The 21,446-nt window shown below is 39.4% G+C and overlaps 1 protein-coding gene across 1 annotated transcript in view; it reads left to right on the forward strand.

The window, feature by feature from the left end:
* The window catches only part of LRRIQ1 (leucine rich repeats and IQ motif containing 1), a gene marked incomplete at its 3' end in the record, with an annotated part of 219,205 nt that overhangs the window by 31,751 nt on the left and 166,008 nt on the right, over positions 1-21,446 (forward strand). The window contains exon 10 of the mRNA XM_079775698.1: positions 2,879-3,029. Coding sequence (XP_079631824.1) covers positions 2,879-3,029 — 151 coding nt within the window. The remainder of the gene's footprint in view (positions 1-2,878; positions 3,030-21,446) is intronic.

The raw sequence follows: 21,446 nt of genomic DNA on the forward strand, positions 1-21,446 counted from the left end.
GGTAGCAGGGACGCTGGGTGCCACGAGCCCAAGGCCAGGAAAGCCTGGGGCGGAGGCTTTCCCGGCCTTGGGCACCAGTGGGCAGCCTGCATGGATCGCAGGAAACCACTGGGGGTCGGCTCCTGCGATCCTTAGCAAGGATGTTGGGTGCCTCGGAGCCCAAAGCCACCGCCCGGGGCCAAGCCCCGACCCTGAAAAAGGCAGAAGGCGGTGGCCACAGCCAAGGCCTGGGTCCCTGGTGCTGGCAGAAAACTGGTGCAGGCAGCCAGGTGAATGAAGGTCTATTGCACGAATCTTCGTGCAAACGGGCTACTAGTAACATATAAAATGAATTCATCTTTACATTTCAGAAATGACTATTTTGAAATAAAAAACATTTATTAAAATACCAAGTAACTCATGTTGTAAAGAGATCAAGGGCCAAAATTTCTGAAAGCCATAGAGGGAAAATGATTAGGTAGTATGACCTGGGAATTGCTTATCTCTGCGTGTGGATGATCTTGTTACTTTTTGCTATATCACAAATGGCCACATTACTTAGCAAATTAAAATAATAACCATTTTATTTGCTCATGGTTTTGGGACCATGAATTGAGGCAGGATTGTCTGGGTATTTCTTCTGCTTCGTATTGTGTTCACTGGGTCTCATATGTAATTTGTGGCCGGGGCTGGAATGTCTAAAATACCTTCTGTTTATGATTCGTACCTTGGGAAGTTATGAATTCCTTAATAAGGAGACAGGTTGGCTCCACGGTAATGGTTTTCTACGACTCTTGATTCTGCGCACTGGGCTTTTGAGTACATCCTCAAGGCATACTTCCTTGTCCTCAAGAAGTGTGCTATTTTGTAGCTGATAATTTTTCTCAACCAGTTTCTTTCCCATAGAAGGTGGGGCACCTGAAAGCTTCTTTTCACTTTGAATTATATTGTTTTCAGTTCAAACTGGTGGTACTTTCACCAATATCATTTTCTTTTAAAACTTGGTGGGCTTTCTCTGCTTCTCATTAAGTCCACTCCATTAGACAAAGGCTGTCCTCAGAAATATTTGTGAGAGAGTTGCTATGGTCTATTCATAAAAGTCCATTTATCTTTCTGAGGTCTTAGAGATGTTGCTGATGCATCCTTGACACATGACCTTGACACTGAGACCAATATACATGTATTGAAGAGATGTATATGTATAGTAAAAATATAAACCTATACATGAGATGTATACTTAATTCATGATATTAGTGTTCTTGGGAGATGAAGGAACTGAGGAGGGAAGGTGGGGAGATTTCAATTATTTCAGTGTGTTTTTTTAATAACAGTTTTCTATAGGACCAAATGTTAACTATTGTTTATTTAGATTGAAATATCTTGTTATACTAGAGGCTTGGTGCATGAAAATTCGTGCACTCGGGGGGTCCCTCAGCCCAGCCTGTGCCCTCTTGCAGTCCGGGACGCCTCGGGGGATGTCCACCTGCCAGCTTAGGCCTGCTCCCTGGTGGAGCGGGCCTAAGCTGACATCCCTCTGGCAGCCCGGGAGCCCTCAGAGGATGTCCGACTGACAGCTTAGGCTCGCTTCCCAGGAGGAGCAGGCCTAAGCCGCAGTTAGACATCCTTAGCACTGCCGCAGAGGCGGGAGAGGTTCCTGCCACCGCTGCTCCACTCGCAGCCGTCAGCCCAGCTTGTGGCTGAGCAGAGCTCCCCCTGTGGGAGGGTACTGATCACCAGGGGGCAGCTCCTGCGTCGAGCATCTGCCCCCTGGTGGTCAGTGCGCATCATAGTGACCGGTCGTTCCCGGTCATTCCGCCATTAGGGTCAATTTACATATTACCCTTTTATTATATAGGATGATTCTCTGTATTTTCAATATTTTAAAATAATATTAATAAATAACAAAATCAGTTAATTATTTATTAGATTACTAGAGGCCCAGTGTACAAAATTTATGCATGGGTAGGGTCACTAGTGGCTGCTGGCTGCTGGCCAGGTCCTCCCTTCCTCCGGCCATCTGCCCGCCCCACCAATCTGATCACCCCACCACCGCCCAGCCCATCCTCTGTGCCCCTGCCTGGCCCCTCTCACTGTGGCCCCCGGTCCCCTGTCTGCTGGCAGCCCTGCTCCCGCTGCTGCTGCTCCCATGCACTGATGGCACTGGCCCTGCTTGCACCTGCTAATGGTGTGGAGCGATTGGAGCTGGTGCTGACAGTGGGTGTGAGTGGGGCCAGCGCCATCAGTGGGTGTGAGCAGCTACTTCTGCCCCAATTGCCCTTCAGGAGCAGGGGGGGTGGAGAAGCCCTCAGGGGCGATTGGGGCCGGCAGCCGCCGCTTACACCCGCTGATGGTGCTGAGCGATCAGGGCTGGCGCCAGGTGCTGGCAGTGGGTGCGAGCGGTGGCTCCGGTGCCAGCAGGGGGTGCAAGTGTGGCGGGCGCCAGCAGCAGGTGCGAGCCCTGGGCAGGACTGCAGCACATTGGAGCAAAGAATTTTCAGTAACCACCAGAGGCTCGCCCCGATGATAGTGACCGGCACCCTGCCTTGGTCTGGCACCCCCCACTCACCTGCTCCACCATCCCGCTGCGGCCAATGCCCTCCATGTTCTGTGCTCTGCCATCTGCTGCCGAGGCCCGCCATGTTCCAACACGCTCCCTGGTGGTCAGCACACGTCATAACGACCAGTTGCTCGGTCGTTCTGCTGTTCAGTCGATTTGCAAATTAGGGTTTTATATAGATAGATTCTATATTTTCATGTAGATAGTATGACATTTTGCATGGTTATCCTAAGTTAGATAATTAGATATTCATTTGGAGATTATATCTCATATTTTTGCAAGCTTTACATTTTTTTTAGTAGCCATTGAAATAAAACTAATTACATTTGTTCTTTGTTTTAGGAAAATAATATTGAGACTATCGACTGTGAAAATTTGGAAAATCTCTGTGTTGTTCTTCTTAATAAAAATAAACTAACTTCTTTGCATGGTTTGGATGGCTGCACTAATATCCAAGATCTTGAACTTTCACATAATAAAATCACTCGAATTGGTGAGAACAATGGAATTTTAATATATAGACATTTATTTCTCATGATTATGTTTTTTCATTAATTCATATTAAAGAATAGGCCACCATCCATTATTTGTTTATTTTATTCATGCCACACTTAATTAACCTTTTATCCTTATTTACTAAGGAAATAAAATAATTCTTAAATTTTACAAAAGGAATATGCTCCCACCACTAACAAATGGGTAATTGTTAGTAGTTCTTGCTATTAGTATATGCACCTTCCTGTTCCTTTCCTTATAACCAGTATTGATCTGAGCTCTAATGGGGAATGTAATACCCCAGGTTGATGCCATTTTTTTATGGATCCTATGCTTTCTGGTGGGAACTGCCAGAGTTATTCGTGGTAAACCCTTTCATCACTCCTTTGCTTGCCCACATGCATCACTTGTACTAATCTTTTATTCTTTAGCTAAGGCTACTAATACTACCTAGAAGAAATAATTAATCTTCCTAATCTTCTCCATCCCTCTTGTATATCTATATACCATTTGTATATCTATATACCTATAAATATATCTATATTTGTATATCTATATACCTATAAATCTGTATCTTTTTCCACCTTCATACTTTATAATCCGTATAATTCAGCAACAAAACTGTCTTTTTTTTTGTTTAAGGCCAGTCCTTATAATTCTATAAATATACTGGTCAGTCTCCTCTGGCACCTTACTCCATCATTTATCACCTGTTTTATGTCAAATTCTTCCTCTTGCCATTCACTTCTATCCTCACCTCATTTCTCTTACATTTTGCTGTCAAGATTTGGAGTGTTCTGTTGTTGCTTCACTTGTTACTACTCAACTTCTCTATTCTACCAACTGAAATTCAACATACTTCTATATGTTTCCAGTGTGATAATCTATCCTATATAATAAAAGGCTAATATGCAAATTGACCAAATAGCAGAACAGCCGGTCACTATGACATACATTGACCACCAGGGGACAGACGCTTAGTGCAAGAGCCAGAATTGGGGCTCACGGCTGGCTAGTGCAGCAGGCCTAAGCCGGCAGTCAGCCATCCCCCGATGGCTCCCGGACTGTGAGAGGGCATAGGCCAGGCTGAGGGACCCCGGCCCTGTGAGTGCACAAATTTTGTGCACCGAGTCTCGAGTAGTATATATAAAAGACTAAGTGACTGAAAACTGGGTAACTGGTTGCTCTGATGTGCACTGACCACCAGGGGGCAGACGCTCAATGCAGAAGCTGCCCCCTGGTGGTCAGTGCACTCCCACAGTGGGAGTGCCGCTCAGCTGACCAACAGGCTCTAGATGCTGGGTTCATGGCTGGCAAGCGCAGCTGCAGCAGCGCGAGCCTCTCCCGCCTCTGTGGCAGGGCTACCAGGCAGCGGCAGTGGCAGGCGCAGTAGGTCTGGGATGAGCGGGAGTGGCGCGGCACCCGGCCTGGGCTCGGACTCCTTCCTGGCCACCTGCCACTTCGCACACATACTACATCCCTCGGGATGTCGGACTGCTTGCTGGTTTCAGCCTGATTCCCGCAGGCTGGGCTGGCCTGCGAGGACAGGGCTGAAACCCGCAGTCCGACATCACCCGAGGTTCCTGGATTGCGAAAGGGTGCAGGCCAGGCTGAGGGACCTCACTGTGCACTGGGCCTCTAGTTCTAATATAAAAATCTTATATTATTTACTACCTGGCTTAAAGTTTTGTTTTTGTTTTTATTATTTAACTTATGAAATGCTCAAGGGACTTGATAGGGGCTTAAATAATGATTAATAATCAAGGATTGCAAAAAATTAGGAATTAAAACTTTATTTCTGTACAATACTAATGGCTTAAATTTTTGGAGCCTCCCCAAAGTACCATCGTTTTCATCTCCTATCTCCCAGAATCATTAAGAAAGTGATATGGACTGAAATATCAGGGTGTGTATGGGAGTAGATGGGGAGAAAAGGCAAGTCAACTTTCTGTGCTTAGCCCTGGTTCTACTTAGGCCTCCTCTATACTAGTTTTATTTGTTTGCTTATGTTTTGTTTTGTTTTTCTTTAATTTTTATAATGTTGAAATTTCAAACATTTGCAAAATAAATACATGAAGATTCCATATAACCTCTTCAACATTTGTTTCATCATTACTTTTGGTTTGTTCTTATTTTTTTCTTTTTTAAAACAACCCCCAAATTATATAATTTTCACCTTTCACGCTTCAGTAAATGGTTTTTAATAATATGGCCCATTCTTAACCACAATGCATTGTGATACCAATTATAATTAATGGTGATACCTTGTATAAACTGATAATATGTACTCCAATTTTTCTCATTTTTCAAAAATTTCTGAGTTGATTTGAATCATAATACAAGAAATGACCACATATTATATTACATAGGTCTTTGAAGTCTTTCCAATCTGTAGCAATCCTCCCACTTTTCCCCTTATGCCACTGATTTATTGCAGAACCTATACTAATCAGCCTATACAATGTCTGCATTCTGGATTTGTCCTTTTACTTCTTTTATCTTTCAGCTAAAATTTTAAATTTGCAGATGAAAAGGACTTTTTTACTGTTATTTTTTCTAGTTTTATTGCATATAGTCAGAGAATAATTTTATGCTATTTCTGCTTTTTGGAACTTACTGTGATTTTTCTAATTGTGGTCAAATTTTAGGAATATTTCATGTATACTTGAAAAGGAAGTTATTTATTTTTATTTCAACATAGCTCTACTTTGATCACTTGTTTTAGGTATTTTTAACTACTTCATCTGCCTTGAGCTATAGGAGCTGAGGTAGCTTAAATCTGTCTGTTGCTTATCAGCATATCTCTTTTTTTTGTATCATTTGGTTTCTGCTTAATAAATGTTGCTCCATGCTGTTCATAGATCTTCTTAACTGAGTTATCTTCATTGTGAATTTTAGCCTAGAAAATTATGTTCCTTCTTTTTGTCTCTTTATTGCTTTTGAGGTTAAATTCTATCTTGTCTAACAGCTTCTTTTTGTTCATATTTACCTTTTTGGCAATTTAAAAAACAACTTTCTTTAATTTTTCTGAATCACTATGTTTTAGGTATGTCTTTGTATACAGCATAGATTTGTGTTTTAAATTTTGATCCATGGTTAAATGTTTTCCTCTCACATATAGACCGTGGTCGTTTGTATTCATTAGCTTAACTTACATCATTGGTCTCAGTGCTGCCATGGCCCTCAGGGTAATGCTCTCTCTTACTGGTGGGAGGTCTTGTTGATTATACATGGGTTCTTCCACCTTCATTTCTTACTTACCCATTCTGTTTCCCTAGGACTCCCGCTGTGGATTCAGCCTAGAATGTGTTGGCCCTGGACACTTACTTATTGCCCCATTTAGAAAAAATCAGCTTGTAATTTCTTTATTTCCCATTTAAATGGGAAGGGTAATTTGTAGTATTTTTTTAATTTCTTTTTGCTCTTTATGAAAATCTGGAGGAGGTATGGAGACAGTTGGATCTAGGCAGTCACAATCATCTCCCATTTATTTTAAAATGAGGAAAATATAGTTGTTAGCACAAAGCAAGCTTTTGTTTTGCAAATGTTTCAAAAAACACCTTTGAAAATAGTATAATGTATAATATAGTTTAATTTGTTCATTTTCCTGTGTGTCTGTGTTGCCTACTTTAGGACTACTCGTGACTTCTCCATATGGAAATACTGGTACTTTTGATACAGAATTTTTATTTTAAAATTTCAATCTAATATACATATAGGAATATTTTGTTGTTTTTGTTGGAATGAAGACAAGTGCATTGAGATGTATGTTACTGTATTGGCACTCAGTGCAGCAGGCTTAAAAAAAATTGAAAGGCTGTTTGTAAGAAGAAATGCTTGAACTCTCATTCACTTCACTTTCATTGCCAGCAGTGCTGTATGGGATTTTTTGTAGGCAGTGGATTTCCTGGGGTAGGGTATCTGCAAGATTTATGTGAAAACTGCCAACGTATTAATTGATGTACCTGAGGTATCTCTATGTATTATAGAGCAAACAAGGTAAAAGACGTCTTTGCTGTCTGTTGGATACAATGAAAACACTATTTATTGAGTGTGAGAAGAGTATACCTGAGAAAGTAGGTTTTCTGAAAACCAGTTGGAGTCTGTTTTTCATCTTCAGAAACTGCTTACAGAGATTCTGGTTAAGCTAAGAGAAAAGCATAGATTTTGTCTTTCAATGATAAATTGATGCTGAAAACTCTTATGAAGGGGCACAAAGATAGATTTGTGTTTATAAATTAATAAGTTACTAATCCATGCTATATTTCTTATGTAGGTGAAATAACATTGGAAGCAATACCAGATATTTTATATCTGTAGTTTCAAGTTTAATTTGTTTCTAATTCTTCCTAAGCTGTAGTTATTGCAATAGTTGATATGTAATGTTAGTGCTAATTATACTTTTTATGATAAAACATTAATGCACATTTTCATTTGACCTTCTTTACATTTAAGTGAATGAGAATAGCTACTGTATCAATTTATTTAAGACAATTATTGGAAATTATTCATGCTGAGTGTTTTCCATTCTAATTAAACTGTTTATAGAAGTAGAAACACACTATGAAATGTACTTTTTAAATGCCTGGGGAAGGGTGTGGGAGAGGGAGGGGGTCATTGGGGAAAAAAGAGGGGACATCTGTAATACTTTCAATATATTTTTAAAAGGTAATTTAAAATTTAATTCTCTAAATTAATATTACAAAGTTAATATATTTTTATTATTGCCTTTAATGTTTAAACATATTGTGTGCTGTAGCTTTGGAAAGAGATGGTTTTAATTATTATTATTAACTAGAGGCCTGGTGCACGAATTCATGCACCAGTGGGGTCCCTTGGGCTGGCCTGTGGAATTGGGTCGAGAACAGCTCTCTGACATCCCCTGAGGGGTCCCAGATTGCGAGAGGGCGCAAGCCAGGCTGAGGGACCCCACCGGTGCATAATCTGGGCTGGGGAGGGACGTGGGAGGTTGGCCAGCTGGGGAGGGGCCACAGGAGGGCTCCAGGGTGTGTCTGGTCCATCTCGCTCAGTCCCAATTGGCTGGACCCCAGCAGCAAACTAACCTACTGGTCAGAACGTCTGCCCCATGGTGGTCAGTGCACGTCATAGTAATCAGTTGAGCGGCCTTAGCATATCATTAACATATTATGCTTTGATTGGTTGAACGGATGACCAGACACTTAGCATATTAGCCTTTTATTATATAGGATTATAACTAAAATATAAATTAAAATGTCATTATATATATATATATATATATGTATATATATATATATATATACACATACATATATATGTGTGTGTGCGTATATATATATATATATATATATATATATATATATATGTACAAATTATTCTCTAGCCAAATTTGGTAAAAAATAAACTATTATATTAGGATATATATATAGGGTCATATAAATTTAGAAGTAATTTAAAGAATACCATGTACATTTTTCTACAATATCCTATGATTGGTTATATATTGATAGCAAGTTTTGATACTAGAATATTTTTACTTAATGCACAAAATAATTGATTTAATTTCATTAAGTTCACTAGGTTGATGATTTTAAAAATGGATTTATTTTAATCAAACAAGCTATTTTATTATGCTGTTTTATTAATTTGAAATGTTTTATGATTTTTCTTTGTTACATGGCTATCTTTTATAACTCAGTTAATTTGGGTGGATTTCAGTTTAAGAGTTAAGATTTGCTATATCATTATTATATATCATGTTTTCTTTGGTAAAACATTTTGTTTTGTGCAAATAATATGGAAAAATATTCATTGAATGGATGCTGTACCAGTGATTATTAAAGTTTACAAAATCTCTGTGGGAAACCTTTTGTATTTTGAGTTAGTATTTTTACATATATATTTTAATGAATAGCCAAAGCAAATGAAAAATAGGAGATGTAGAATTTATAATCTAGTTTTCTTTGTTCCTCTCATTTTTATGTCAAATTTTATTGACTTTCTAGAAGAAATGTTTGAAACTAAATTAATTCTGAAAAAAATTATGCATAATGACAAAATTGTTTTATAAATTTTTACAGAAATAAATACAACTTAAAATAATAAATATAGTAATAGATTATTTTTTACCACTTGGCATTATTTTATGCTATACTAGAGGCCTGGTACACAAAATTCGTGCACTGGGTGGGGGGGGGGTGTCCCTCAGCCTGGCCTGTGCCCTCTCACAGTCCCCGGGAGCCCTTAGGGGATGTCTGACTGATGGCTTAGCGCTGCCGTGGAGGTGAGAGAGGCTCCCGCCACCGCTGCTGCACTCACCAGCCATGAATCTGGCTTCTGGCTGAGTGGTGCTCCTCCTGTGGGAGCGCACTGACCACCAGGGGGCAGCTCCTGCATTGAGCATCTGCCCCCTGGTGGTCAGTGCATATCATAGTGACCAGTCATTCCACCATTTGGTCAATTTGCATATTATCCTTTTATTATATAGGATTAATTCATTTGATTTCCCTAGAATTGCTATGAGTTAGATACTGTTAATTTTTTTTTCAGGTAAGATAACTGAAGCACAGAGAGATTCCGTAAATTGTCTAAGATCACACAGTTAGTAAATTATAACGTCAGGATTTGAAACTCAGCAGTCTACCTTAGTATCTAATTTTTTAATTGCCTCGTACTACTGCCTCTCTAATAAATATGCATTTAATATTTAATATTTTTACTTTTTTGTTACATTGTAGTACAATTCTTTATGCTGAAAAAAATGTAATGATTTCAAGGTTTATTCATTAATGAATTTACTAATGAGCAAATTTATTAAGCAGTTATTATGTGCCAGCACTTTTCCAGGCACGAGAACATAGCACTGAAATATTGCTGATAATGCAGCAATAAACAAAACAATTAAAGATCCTGATTTTCACCAGGATAATCCTAGTGATAAATATTTATATATAGAGAAAGAGATTAGGGGTAAACTGCTATACTTCTTTTATTGAATATTGGAAAACATGAAAATAAGTATGATTTTAATGTGTAAGAGGAAATAATTATTTTTATTTTCTCATCAATGAAGCTTCTTTCTGATCTGCTATTTTAGGAAATCTTTAATCTGGAAAAAATGTTTCTTTGATGTGAGCAATTAACTTGTTCGTTTATAAATTTCAGGTAATAACCTTTCTAGAAATTATTGTAAATTAATAGAGCTACTAAGAGGGTTTTTTTTTTCTTTGTTTTATTTTTTCTATGCTGCCTTATTTTCGCATCATATCACTTTATGGAAAAGTGACACGAGTATATAATAAGTATGAAAGATACTGAAATAATTCAGCATTTTCACATAGCTTCATTGCTATATCATGGCTCATAGGGAAATGTGCCTGAGCTAAATCTTGCTACCAAATGTCTCTGGAACTTTAGAAAAATAGTGAGGTAAAATAAAGCTCTGGATATTTTGCTTGTAGTAATGTCTTTTGTTACATATTTAGTGAATCCTTTGGATTCCACTAGATGGTGCTGGCTTTTTAGATTTTTTATTTTATTTTTTAAATTATATTTATTGAGGTAACATTGGTTAATAAAATTATATAGTCTTCAAGTGTACATTTCTATGGTACATGATCTGTGTATTGCATTGTGTGCCCACCACCCTAGGTTAAATCATTGTTTGTCACCAAACATTTGGCTTCCTTTACTGTTTACTACCTTCAAACCCCCTTGCCTCTGGTTACTACCATGCTGTTATCTGTGTCTGTGAGTTTCAGTTTTAGATCCCATACTAGGGGCCCAGTGCACGAATTTGTGCACCTTGAAAGGAACTGTGGGCCATGAGGCTGCTGAGGGCACAGGGGTGGGTCTCGGCCCATCCTCTGTGCCCCCACCCGGCCCCTCCCACAGCATCCCCCGCTCCCTTGTCTGCTGCCACTCTCATGCGCCGATGGCGCCAGCCCCATTCACAACTGCTGACAGTGCGGACCAGTTGGGGCTGGCACCGTCAGTGGGTGCAAGTGATGGCTGCTACCCCTTAGGAGCAGAGGGAGGTGGAGAAGCCCTGAGGGGCGATCGGGGCTGGCAGCCGCTGTTCACACCCGCTGATGGCGCCGAGCGATCGGGACCGGCACTGGGTACCAGCAGCAGGTGCAAGCGGTGGCTCCAGCGCTGGCAGCAGGTGCTAGTGCTGTATGGGACTGCGGCATGTGGGAGCAAAGAATTTTCAGTAACCACCAGAGGCTTGCCCTGATGACAGCAACTGGTGTTCTGTCTTGGTCTGGTGCCCCCCTGCTCACCTGCTCCACCATCCCGCCGCAGCTGACACCCACCCCTGATGGTCAGCACATGTCATAGTGACCGGTTGTTTAGTTGTTTGGTTGTCCTACCGTTCGGTGTATTTGCATATTAGGGTTTTATATATATAGATATGAGTGAAATCATGGTTCTTAGTTTTGTTTTGTTTTCTGATATTCTCAAGATCTATCCATGTTGTTGCAAATGGCAGTATTTCATTTTTCTTATGGATGAGTAGTATTCCTTTGTATATATGTACATCTTCTTTATTCAGCCATCTGTCAAAGAACACTTTGGTCATTTCCATGTCTTGACCACTGTGAATAATGCTGCAGTGAACATAGGGATGCATATATCTTTGTGAATAAATGTTTTCAAATTTTTCTGGTAGATATCCATGTGAGGGATTGCTTTGTTCTTATTTTTTGAGGAAACTCCATACTGTTTTCTGCAGTGACTGTACCAGTCCACATTCCTACCAGTAGTGAATGAGAGTTCCTTTTTTCTCTACAAACTCTCCAACCCTTATTACTTGTCCATTACCAGATGGCTTCATTAGCGAATTGTACCAAACATTCAAAGAAGAGATGATACCTATCCTTCTCAAACTCTTCAAAAAATTTGAAAAAGTGGCAATACTTCCTAACACATTTTATGAGGCCAATATAATCCTGATACCAAAACTTTGCAAGGATAACTCCCAAAAGAAAACTACAGACCAGTATGTCTGATGGGTACAGATGCAACCATCCTAAACAAAGGACTGACATGTCAAATACAAAAATACATTAAAAAAATAATACGTCATGATCAAGTGGGGTTTATTCCAGGGGAAAAGGATGGTTCAACATATGCAAATTGATCAATGTAATATACCACATTAGCAAAATAAAGATAAAATCACATAATCTCTTCAATAGATACAGAAAAGCATTTTATAAGCTACAACATCCATTTGTGATTAAAACACTCAATAAAATGTTCACAGAAGGGAAGTACCTCAGTGTAATAAAGGCCATATATACCAAACCCTCAGCTAATATCATACTCAATGGTGAAAAAGTGAAAGCTTTCCCTTTAAAATCAGGAACAAAACAGGATATTCACTCTCACCACTCTTATTCAACATAGTTCTGGAAGACCTAGCCAGAGCAATCAGGAAAGAGAAGGAGAGAAAAGACATCCAAATTGGGAATGAAGAAATGAAAATGTCACTTTTTGCAGATAACATGATTCTTTACATAGAAAACCCTAAAGACTCCACCAAAAAACCAATTATAAACAATAAACAAATACAGTAAAGTTGCAGGATACAAAATTAAATGAACAAAAATCCACTGCATTCCTATACTAGCGATGAAATTTCAGAGAAAGAAATGGGGAAAATAATTCCTTTTGCAATTGCAACAAAAAGAATCAAATATCTAGGAATAAACTTAACAAAGCATGTGAAGGACCTACATACTGAAAACTACAAAGCATTATTGAAGAGATTGAAAAAGACACAATGAAATGGAAAGTTACTCAGGGTCATGGATTGGAAGAATCAATATAATAGTTAAAATGCCCATGTTACCCAAAGCAATATACATATTTAATGCAATCCCCGTCAAAATCACAATTTTTTTCTGCCCTGGCCAACATGGCTCAGTTGTTTGGAGTGTGGTCCTGTACACTGGCAGGTTCAATCCCCATTCAGGAAGTGTAAGGGAGGCAAGATATCAATCAATTTCTTTCTCTCTCTCTCCTTCCCTCTCTCTAAAGTCAATAAAAATAATCCCAATGACATTTATTAAAGAAATAGAACCAAAAAATCATCAGATTTGTATGGAAGCACAAAAGTCCTTGAATAGCTGAAGTAATACTCTAGTTTTGAAACACAACACAATGCCTCTTACAAAGCTGAAAGGCATTTTACAGATCTGCCAGTCTTGGCTTGGGCTTAGTTTACACATGGAAAAACAGACCCACATAGTTTTCATCTAACTCCTGGCAGAGGTGGGGCTAGACTCCAAGTTTGCTGATTCCTGTTTCAGTATTCTTGTTTCCATGCATCATGTATGATCCTGAAGCACTTTCTGCATTGAAATTAAAAATCTCAAATGCAGCTCAGCATATTTATAGGTGACTGTCAAACATATTGAGCAGCTAAGGATATAAATGCTTACCAAACACTTATTTAGTGAAAACCTCCAGCCTAATTTAACATTTGTAGTTTGGCTGTTCTTTACAAGTGAGTTTTTTGTTTCTTTTTTTTTTTTTTTTCCTCCTGTGGCAGGAATGTTTTTGAAGCCATTGGCTCATTTCAGTGGGAGGAATTCTTTGAAAAAGATATTTGTAGCAAGTATATCCAAATGCTAATTTTGCCATGGGCAAGGGCCCTTTGCCGGATAAACACCCTTGGCTTCAGTTTTTTTTGTGAGACCTAGAAAACTTTTAAAGAGCTAGTAAAGAATACATTGAAGCAGTAATGTCTCAAGAATATTTAAGCAATTCTTTATATTTATTACATTTAAGTCCTTTGAAAGTTTTTTTGGCTATTGTTTGTTGTTTTGTCTTGGATGCGGAATGGAAGAAATATCAGCAATTTTTACTGGGAGAAAATAATTTTCTTAGATATGTTGAGGAGTAATGGTATTCTAAGGTAAGGCTTGCTATAAGTCTATTTTGCTCAGTTCTTGTTTTTCATTCAACAGCAAAGGATTTCTAAGATTAAAAGAGGAAGGGTGGTAATTTATTCTAACTTCCTCCCCATCTAGATTTTCCCTTTTGATCCAAATGCACTGACTGGATCAAATTACTGCTTATTCAGTTATGTATAGATGTTTATTCAGCATGTATTAATACCCTATTCCTTCTTTAAGGTTTAGCTCAAACAGTTCTCTTTGAAGACTTATTTGGTCACCGCAATTATAGTTTTTAAACTCCTTGTTTTCAATGAATATAATTGTTACAGGAAAGAATAATAGCTATCATTTTTAGTATCCAGCATGTGAAAGTGTTATACAAGCTCTATTTTAAAATATTTTTAATCCTCCCAATAATATAAATCACCCCACTCCACAAATTAAGGAACAATAACTCAGATAAATTAACTAGTTGTTTATATTAATACTAGAGGCCCGGTGCATGAAATTCATGCACGGGGGGGGGTGTCCCCTTAGCCCAGCCTGTACCCTCACCAATCTGGGACCCCTTGAGGTATGTCCGACTGCCAGGGATCGGGCCTAAACTGGCAGTCGGATATCCCTCTCACAATCCTGGACCACTGGCTCCTAAACGCTCACCTGCCTGCCTGCCTGATCACCCCTAACTGCCCCCCCTGCCAGCCTGGTAGCCCCTAACTGCCTCCTGCTGCCGTCCAGGTTGCCCCCAACTGCCCCCCTGCCAGGCTGGTTGCCTCTAACTTCCCCCCCCCCCACCATCCTGGTCGCCGCACGCAGCCTGCCTTGTTCAGTCATTTGGTCATCCCTCACTAACCCCCCTGCTGGCCTGGTCGTAGGCAGCCATCTTGTGAGGGTGTGAGGGTTAATTTGTATATTATGTCTTTATTATATAGGATGACTAGTTTTGAAATAGGTATGCTTATTGAAATTTAGGATTGCCTGCTTCAGAGCCTACTCAGTTTTCATTATACTATACTGCCTATTGATTAAATGGGGGTACTGAACATGTTAGCATAGTCATGGAGAAAATTATGTACATGACTCCCATGATGATTGTAGATTGTTTGTCTTTAATCTTATATACAATATTTTTGCTTTATAAATATTTTGAGGCCATGAAATTGGGCACACACAAATTTATAATTGTTATACATTCTTGTTAAATTTGATCAATTTAATCATTTGTAAATGTCCCTGTTCACCTGTATTAAAGCTTTCTGCTTTAGCCTTCTATTTCTAATATAACCAAAATAAATTTCTTTTGGACATAGGAACCTTTAAAACTTTTATAAATAATTGAGGGCCTCCCTCAAACAGCTTTCATTTATGTTGGTTATATCTATTAATATTTTCAATATTTACTCTATTAGACAAATATTAGAAAAATTTGTTTTTATTAATTCATTCAGAGTTTAAAATAACACCTTTATACATTTGCATTCATAACAGTTTTATAATTTTAACTATATTTTTTGAATAAAAAGATATAGTGAGAGGAGGGTCATTGTTACACGTTTGCAAATTTTGCTTAACACAAGACAACTGGATTTCCATAGTTTCTTCTCTGTTCAGGTTGTTATAATATCATATCTCATATAACCTTTGGAAAATTATACTATGTGCTCTTGAACATTAAGAATAAAAAGGTAAATAATGTCTTAAAATTATTATGAAAATAGCTTTGACTCCATAAAAACTTTAAAAGCATCTCTAGGTGTGGGAAGTTCCTCTGGACCTCACTTTGAGAATCACTGCTATAGTACTTTCTTAATAGATATTTTTCTATTATTTTACTTATAATATTTCTACAAGTTCTATTTTTTGTATGTATCTTTTATGTAATGTAAAAATTTGTTGTTTTCATTATTATTTTAACAAGGCTGTCTGACAAATTCTAACTTTGATTTTTAGCAGTTAGTCCCTAATCAATTGTGTAATTCAATAATTAAGTGTAATTATTGATATTGAGTTTAAATTTATTATCTTACTATTTGATTCTATTTGTTCTTTTGTTTTGCTTGTTTTTTCTCTTTGGTTTGATTAACATTTTAAATTATCCAATGTTTCATTTCTATTATATTACCAGTTATATAGTATTATTTTACTGTTCTTTTGGTTTACTATAGATATTACATTATGCCTTCTTGATTTACCAAATCTAAATTTATTTGGTACTTTCTTCTTTTTCCCCGAAGTAAAGTCATAGAACACTTAAACTTCATTAACTCCCTTCCAACTTCTGTGTGTGTGTGTGTGTGTGTTTGGAATGAAGACATTATTCTTTTATAAATAGTCATCATTTAGATTCACCCATGTTTTTAAACCTCCCATGTTCTCTATTTTCTCTTTCATTTATCATATTTCTTCAAGTGCAGGTCTGCTGGGATGAATTTTTTTCAGATTTTATTTGGTTAAATGTGTTTTTAACATAAGTACATACACATTTGTATATGTACATACATATATTTTGCGATATGGACTTAACAGTTGGCATATATTTTGCATAGTGAACGTATTCCATTTTATACTAGCTTTCCCTGCTCAAGCTGATATGAAATAACCTAATTGTTGATCCTTGGAAGATAATATTCTTTTCCCTTTTTAAGATTTTTCTTTTGGTTTATTATTTTCATGAGTTTACTCTGATGTTCCTACTGTGGTCATCTTAGAATTCATTCTGCTTCAATCTAGCAAGTCTCTTAAATCTGTGGATTGGCATCATTATATAATGTTGAAAAATTCTGAGCATTTATGTATATGGAGAGAGAGATCCCCTTTATATTCCATAATCCTATTACAATCTTATAATTATATTCATAATTTTTTTACATTTGTTTTGCATCTCTATGCATCACTCTGGATGTTTTCTTGTGACTATTGAAAGGTTTAAGTCGGTGGTACACAGGCAGGCTAAATACCAATCTTAGATGGCTAAGAAAGAAAAATTGAATTTATTTAAAGAAAAGAGGATGGGGAATGGGGTATTCAAAGGGAAGGGCTACACAGCACCAAGCCAAAGGGTACTGGGTCCATGATGGCAGCAAAAAAAGGTACTTAGGACAGTGAAACAAGGAAGGGCATAGAAGATGCAACAGGAGAGTCCAGGCTGGGCTGCTTTGGCTCTCTGAGAAGTCAGAGAAAAGGCCTTGGAGACAGATTCCGAGGTTAGCCCAGGTCGAGCTGCTGCTGCCTGTTGCTCCCCTGGTTGCAAGTCTCTTGGGGTCCCTAAGAGAAAAGAAGGGAGAAGGGAATGACAAGGACGTGCTTCCCTGGGGGAGACCACCTACTGGGTCCTTTGCCCTGAGCATATTTATATCTCTTTGGCAGATGGAAATCTTAGGGGAGGTTCAGGGGAGGGTCTCAATAGAATATTCACCAGGTGTGCTCTTTCAGGGTCATGCTCTCCACTGATTAGTTGGTGCCAAGGCAGGGGATCATTAGTCAATGCAGCTGGTCCTGAGGCAGCCAAAAGCATCACTTGTTTGGTTTTGCTGCTTTTCTGAGCCTGGAGTTGAAACTGAGGCCTAGATGCTATCTCTAGGGAGGAAAAAGTCAGAGGGTGATGCTAGGGGAGGATAGGTTACCTTGGGGGTGAGGTTCTTGTTTTCCCAGTTTTGCTCCTTGTTAGGCATCCGGGGCTTTCTACCCTGGTGAGTTTCTGTACCTGGCCCATCGTCTTCGCTCTGCTCATGTCTGTCTAACAGCTATCTACCTAATAAAAGAGTAACATGCTAATTGACTGTACCTTCGCAACGCCCACCAGTCAATCAGGAGTGAGTATGCAAATTAACCCAACAAAGATGGTGGGTTAATTTGCATACGCAGGCGCCCAGTGGCCAGGGGCAGGGCAGGATGCAGGCATTCCGCACTACCCCAGCAGCTCCGGGCCTCTGGGCAGCGTGGGAAGGTGGAAAGGCGTCTCCAGGTCGGAGCGGAAAGGTGGCTCTGGCCAGAGCGAAGGCTATGCCAGCAGCCCGGGGAAGGAAGGCCCATTCTTGCACGAATCTTTGTGCATTGGGCCTCTAGTTAGTTTATAAATCCTCTCTTTAGCTGTGTCTAATATAATGTCCAAGCTATCCATGAACATCTTGTTTGTAGTTATTGTAGTTTTATAATATTTTAGAACTAGTAGCCCATTTGCAGGATTTAATCCTGCAAGCGGCCGCTTCAGCCGCGTGCACTGCCGCTGCCGCAGCCTTGGGGCCACCACACCTGCAACCGTGCGCCACTGCCGCCCGCCTTGCTCCGCCCCGCCTTGCTCCGCCCCGCTGCGCCCCGCCCCGCCCCGCCACGCCCCGCCCTGATGGCGGGTGGCCAGTGGAAAACTGCTGCTGGCGGAAAACTGGTGCCGGCAGCCACGCAATTGGCCACCCCAAGTTCCGCCACCAGCATCTTCCCCCGGCCGCATGGGTCCTTCCGCAGCGTTGGCCGTTTAGGCTGGCGGTAGGAGCGGGGGGCCTGCCCCCCGCTCCTACCGCCAGCCAATCGGCCACCCTGAGTCCCGCCCCCCGCGCCTCCAGCCGGCCCAATCGTGGGCGTAGTGGAGTGATGCAATTTGCATATTGCCTTTTTATTATGTAGGATAGTATTAGAATATCTTTGCTTCTTTTATTTCGCATTCAATTAACATTTTATAATATCTACTGTGTAAATTTTTATATTTTTATGTGTTTAACAAAGTCTTATTAATTTTTGTGTTTGATAATTTAATTATCTGATTCCCTGTGGATGGTTTCTATTTTCTGTTGATTTTCTTGGTTTTTGTTCACATGATGTTATGTACTTGCTCTAATTTTTTATTTTTATATTTTGCAGTCAGAGTACACTAAGAAAAAACAAAACTGTATAATTCATTTGAGGCTATGATGCTGTTATTTTCCTCCAGAGGTCTTTACTGTTTGCATTAGCAATCTGTGTGCAGCTAAATCCATATATATATATATTCATATATATATAAAGAGAGAGAGAGAGAGAGAGAGAGAGAGAGATAGTTATACACACACACACACACACACACACACACACACATATGTGTGTGTGTGTGTGTGTGTGTGTGTATATACACACTGAGTGGCCAGATTATTATGATCCCTGAACACATAATAATCTGGCTACTCAGTGTATATCCTATATAATAAAAGGCTAATATGCAAATTGTCCCCTTGACCAGGAGTTTGACCAGCAGGCAGGAAGGCTAGCCAACTGTCCATGTCCCCTCCCCTGGCCAGGCTGGCTGGACCCCATCCATGCACGAATTCATGCACCGGGCTCATATATATATATATATATATATATATATATATATATATACACACACACACACACACACACACACACACACTCATACACACTGAGTGGCCAGATTATTATGCATTCAGAGATCATAATAATCTGGCCACTTTGTGTGTGTGTGTGTGTGTATAATAGATATAGATATAGATATAGATATAGATATAGATATAGATATAGATATAGACATAGACATAGACATATAGATAGATATTGAGGCTATTTAAAGCTGGCTTCAGTACCTTAGGAACCATTCTATATTTGGATTAATGTATAGCACATGGAGGTCCCGACAAAAAGTAAGGTAGGGATTCATGAGGTCTCCTTCTCTGAGGACATCCCTGGAGCCCACGTTTTGACTCTCGTATTGCAAGCCATCTTTTCCTATAATTAAGAGATATCCCTGAATAATATGCTCATTTCACTTTTTTGAAACTTAACCCTCTTCTTCTATATTATTTTAGTTATTAAATGCCTCGAGCAGATATGTTCATATTTTGTCATTTTTTTCTAGTTATCTAGTTTTCTAGTTTTCTAAAGAATTGTTTCTGTTTACCTAACTACTTCATAATTACTATAAACAGAAAGCCTTTGTTACATATTTTTTATTCCTCCTTTCCCCAACCTTGTCTTTTTTTGAGTTGATTGGTGTGTTTTTTCTCATTTCCTCTGTTTTTCTTTAAGATCTTAAATCACTTTCTCCTGAGATTGATCCTTAAAAGTTTCTTGTAGCAATAGTTGGTAGAAACTCTGCCAGATTTTGTTTGTGTGCAGATTTCTTTATTTAACACTCATATTTGAATCATTTAACTAATTATATTTTAATTGAATTTTATTATCTTTCAGTAATTTGCAAATACCATTCCATTACTCCTTAACGTTCACTGTTGCTGTTAAAAGTCAGATGTCAGTTACATTTCTGAAAGTTCGGAGAGTATTTTTAATGCCTTTTTATAGTAATTTTCTTTATTATTTCTGTTATTTGCTTTTATTCTGATGTGTCTTAGCTTTTATTCTGATGTTTCATTTTCATTCTTCCTGCCTGGGTTTCATGCAATTAAAGAATATGTAGCTTGCACTCTTTAATTTTATTTGGCTATTTGTCAGCCATTATCTTTTCTAATTTTTTTTTCTTACTCATTTTTTATCTCCTTCTGAAACATTAGATATATATACCTTTTGATGCTAGCTTTCATATTTTCTATATTCTATTTTTCTGTCTTTTTGCTGTCTCTAGATTTTATATATATATATATGTATATATATGTATGTATATATATATATATATATATATATATATATATATATATATATATATATATATACATACACACACACACACATCCATACATACATACTAGAGGCCCGGTGCACGAAATTCGTGCACGGAGGGGGGGTGTCCCTCAGCCCAGCCTACATCCTCTCCAATCTGGGACCCCTTGAGAGATGTCTGACTGCCCGTTTAGGCAGTCAGACATCTCTCGAGGCAGTCGGACATCCCTCTCACAATCCAGGACTGCTGTCTCCCAACTGCTCGCCTGCCTGCCTTCCTGATTGCCCCTAAATTGCTTCTGCCTGCCAGCCTGATCACCCCCTAACCACTCCCAGGCCAGCCTGATTGATGTCTAACTGCTCCCTTGCCAGCCTGTTTGCCCCCAACTTCCCTCCTCTGCCAGCCTGGTCACCCCTAACTGCCATCCCCTGCAGGGTTGATTGCCTCCAACTGCCCTCCCTTGCAGGCTGGGTGCCTCCCAACTGCCCTCTCCTGCTAGCCATCTTGTAGTGGCCATCTTGTGTCCACATGGGGGTAGGATCTTTGACCACATGGGGGCAGCTATATTGTGTGTTGCAGTGATGATCAATCTGCATATTACTCTTTTATTAGATAGGATAGAGGCCTGGTACAGGGGTGGGGACCAGCTGGTTTGCCCTGAAGGGTGTCCCTGATCAGGGTGGGATTCCCTTGGGGCGTGGGGCGGCCTTAGTGAGGGACCTGTGGAGGTTTGCAGGCCAGCCATGCCCCCTGGCAACCCAAGCGGAGGCCCTGGTATCTGGAATTTATTTTCTTTCTACAATTGAAACTTTGTAGCCTGGAGCGGAGCCAAGTCTGGGGCTCCCTCCAAGGCCGGCAGCCATTTCTGTTGGGGTCATAATTGAAACTTTGTAGCCTTAAGCGGGTGGGCCCGGCCAGGGTGTGCGGA

The sequence above is a fragment of the Cnephaeus nilssonii genome (assembly GCF_951640355.1).
Source record: "Cnephaeus nilssonii genome assembly, chromosome: 6".
NCBI lineage: Eukaryota > Metazoa > Chordata > Mammalia > Chiroptera > Vespertilionidae > Cnephaeus > Cnephaeus nilssonii.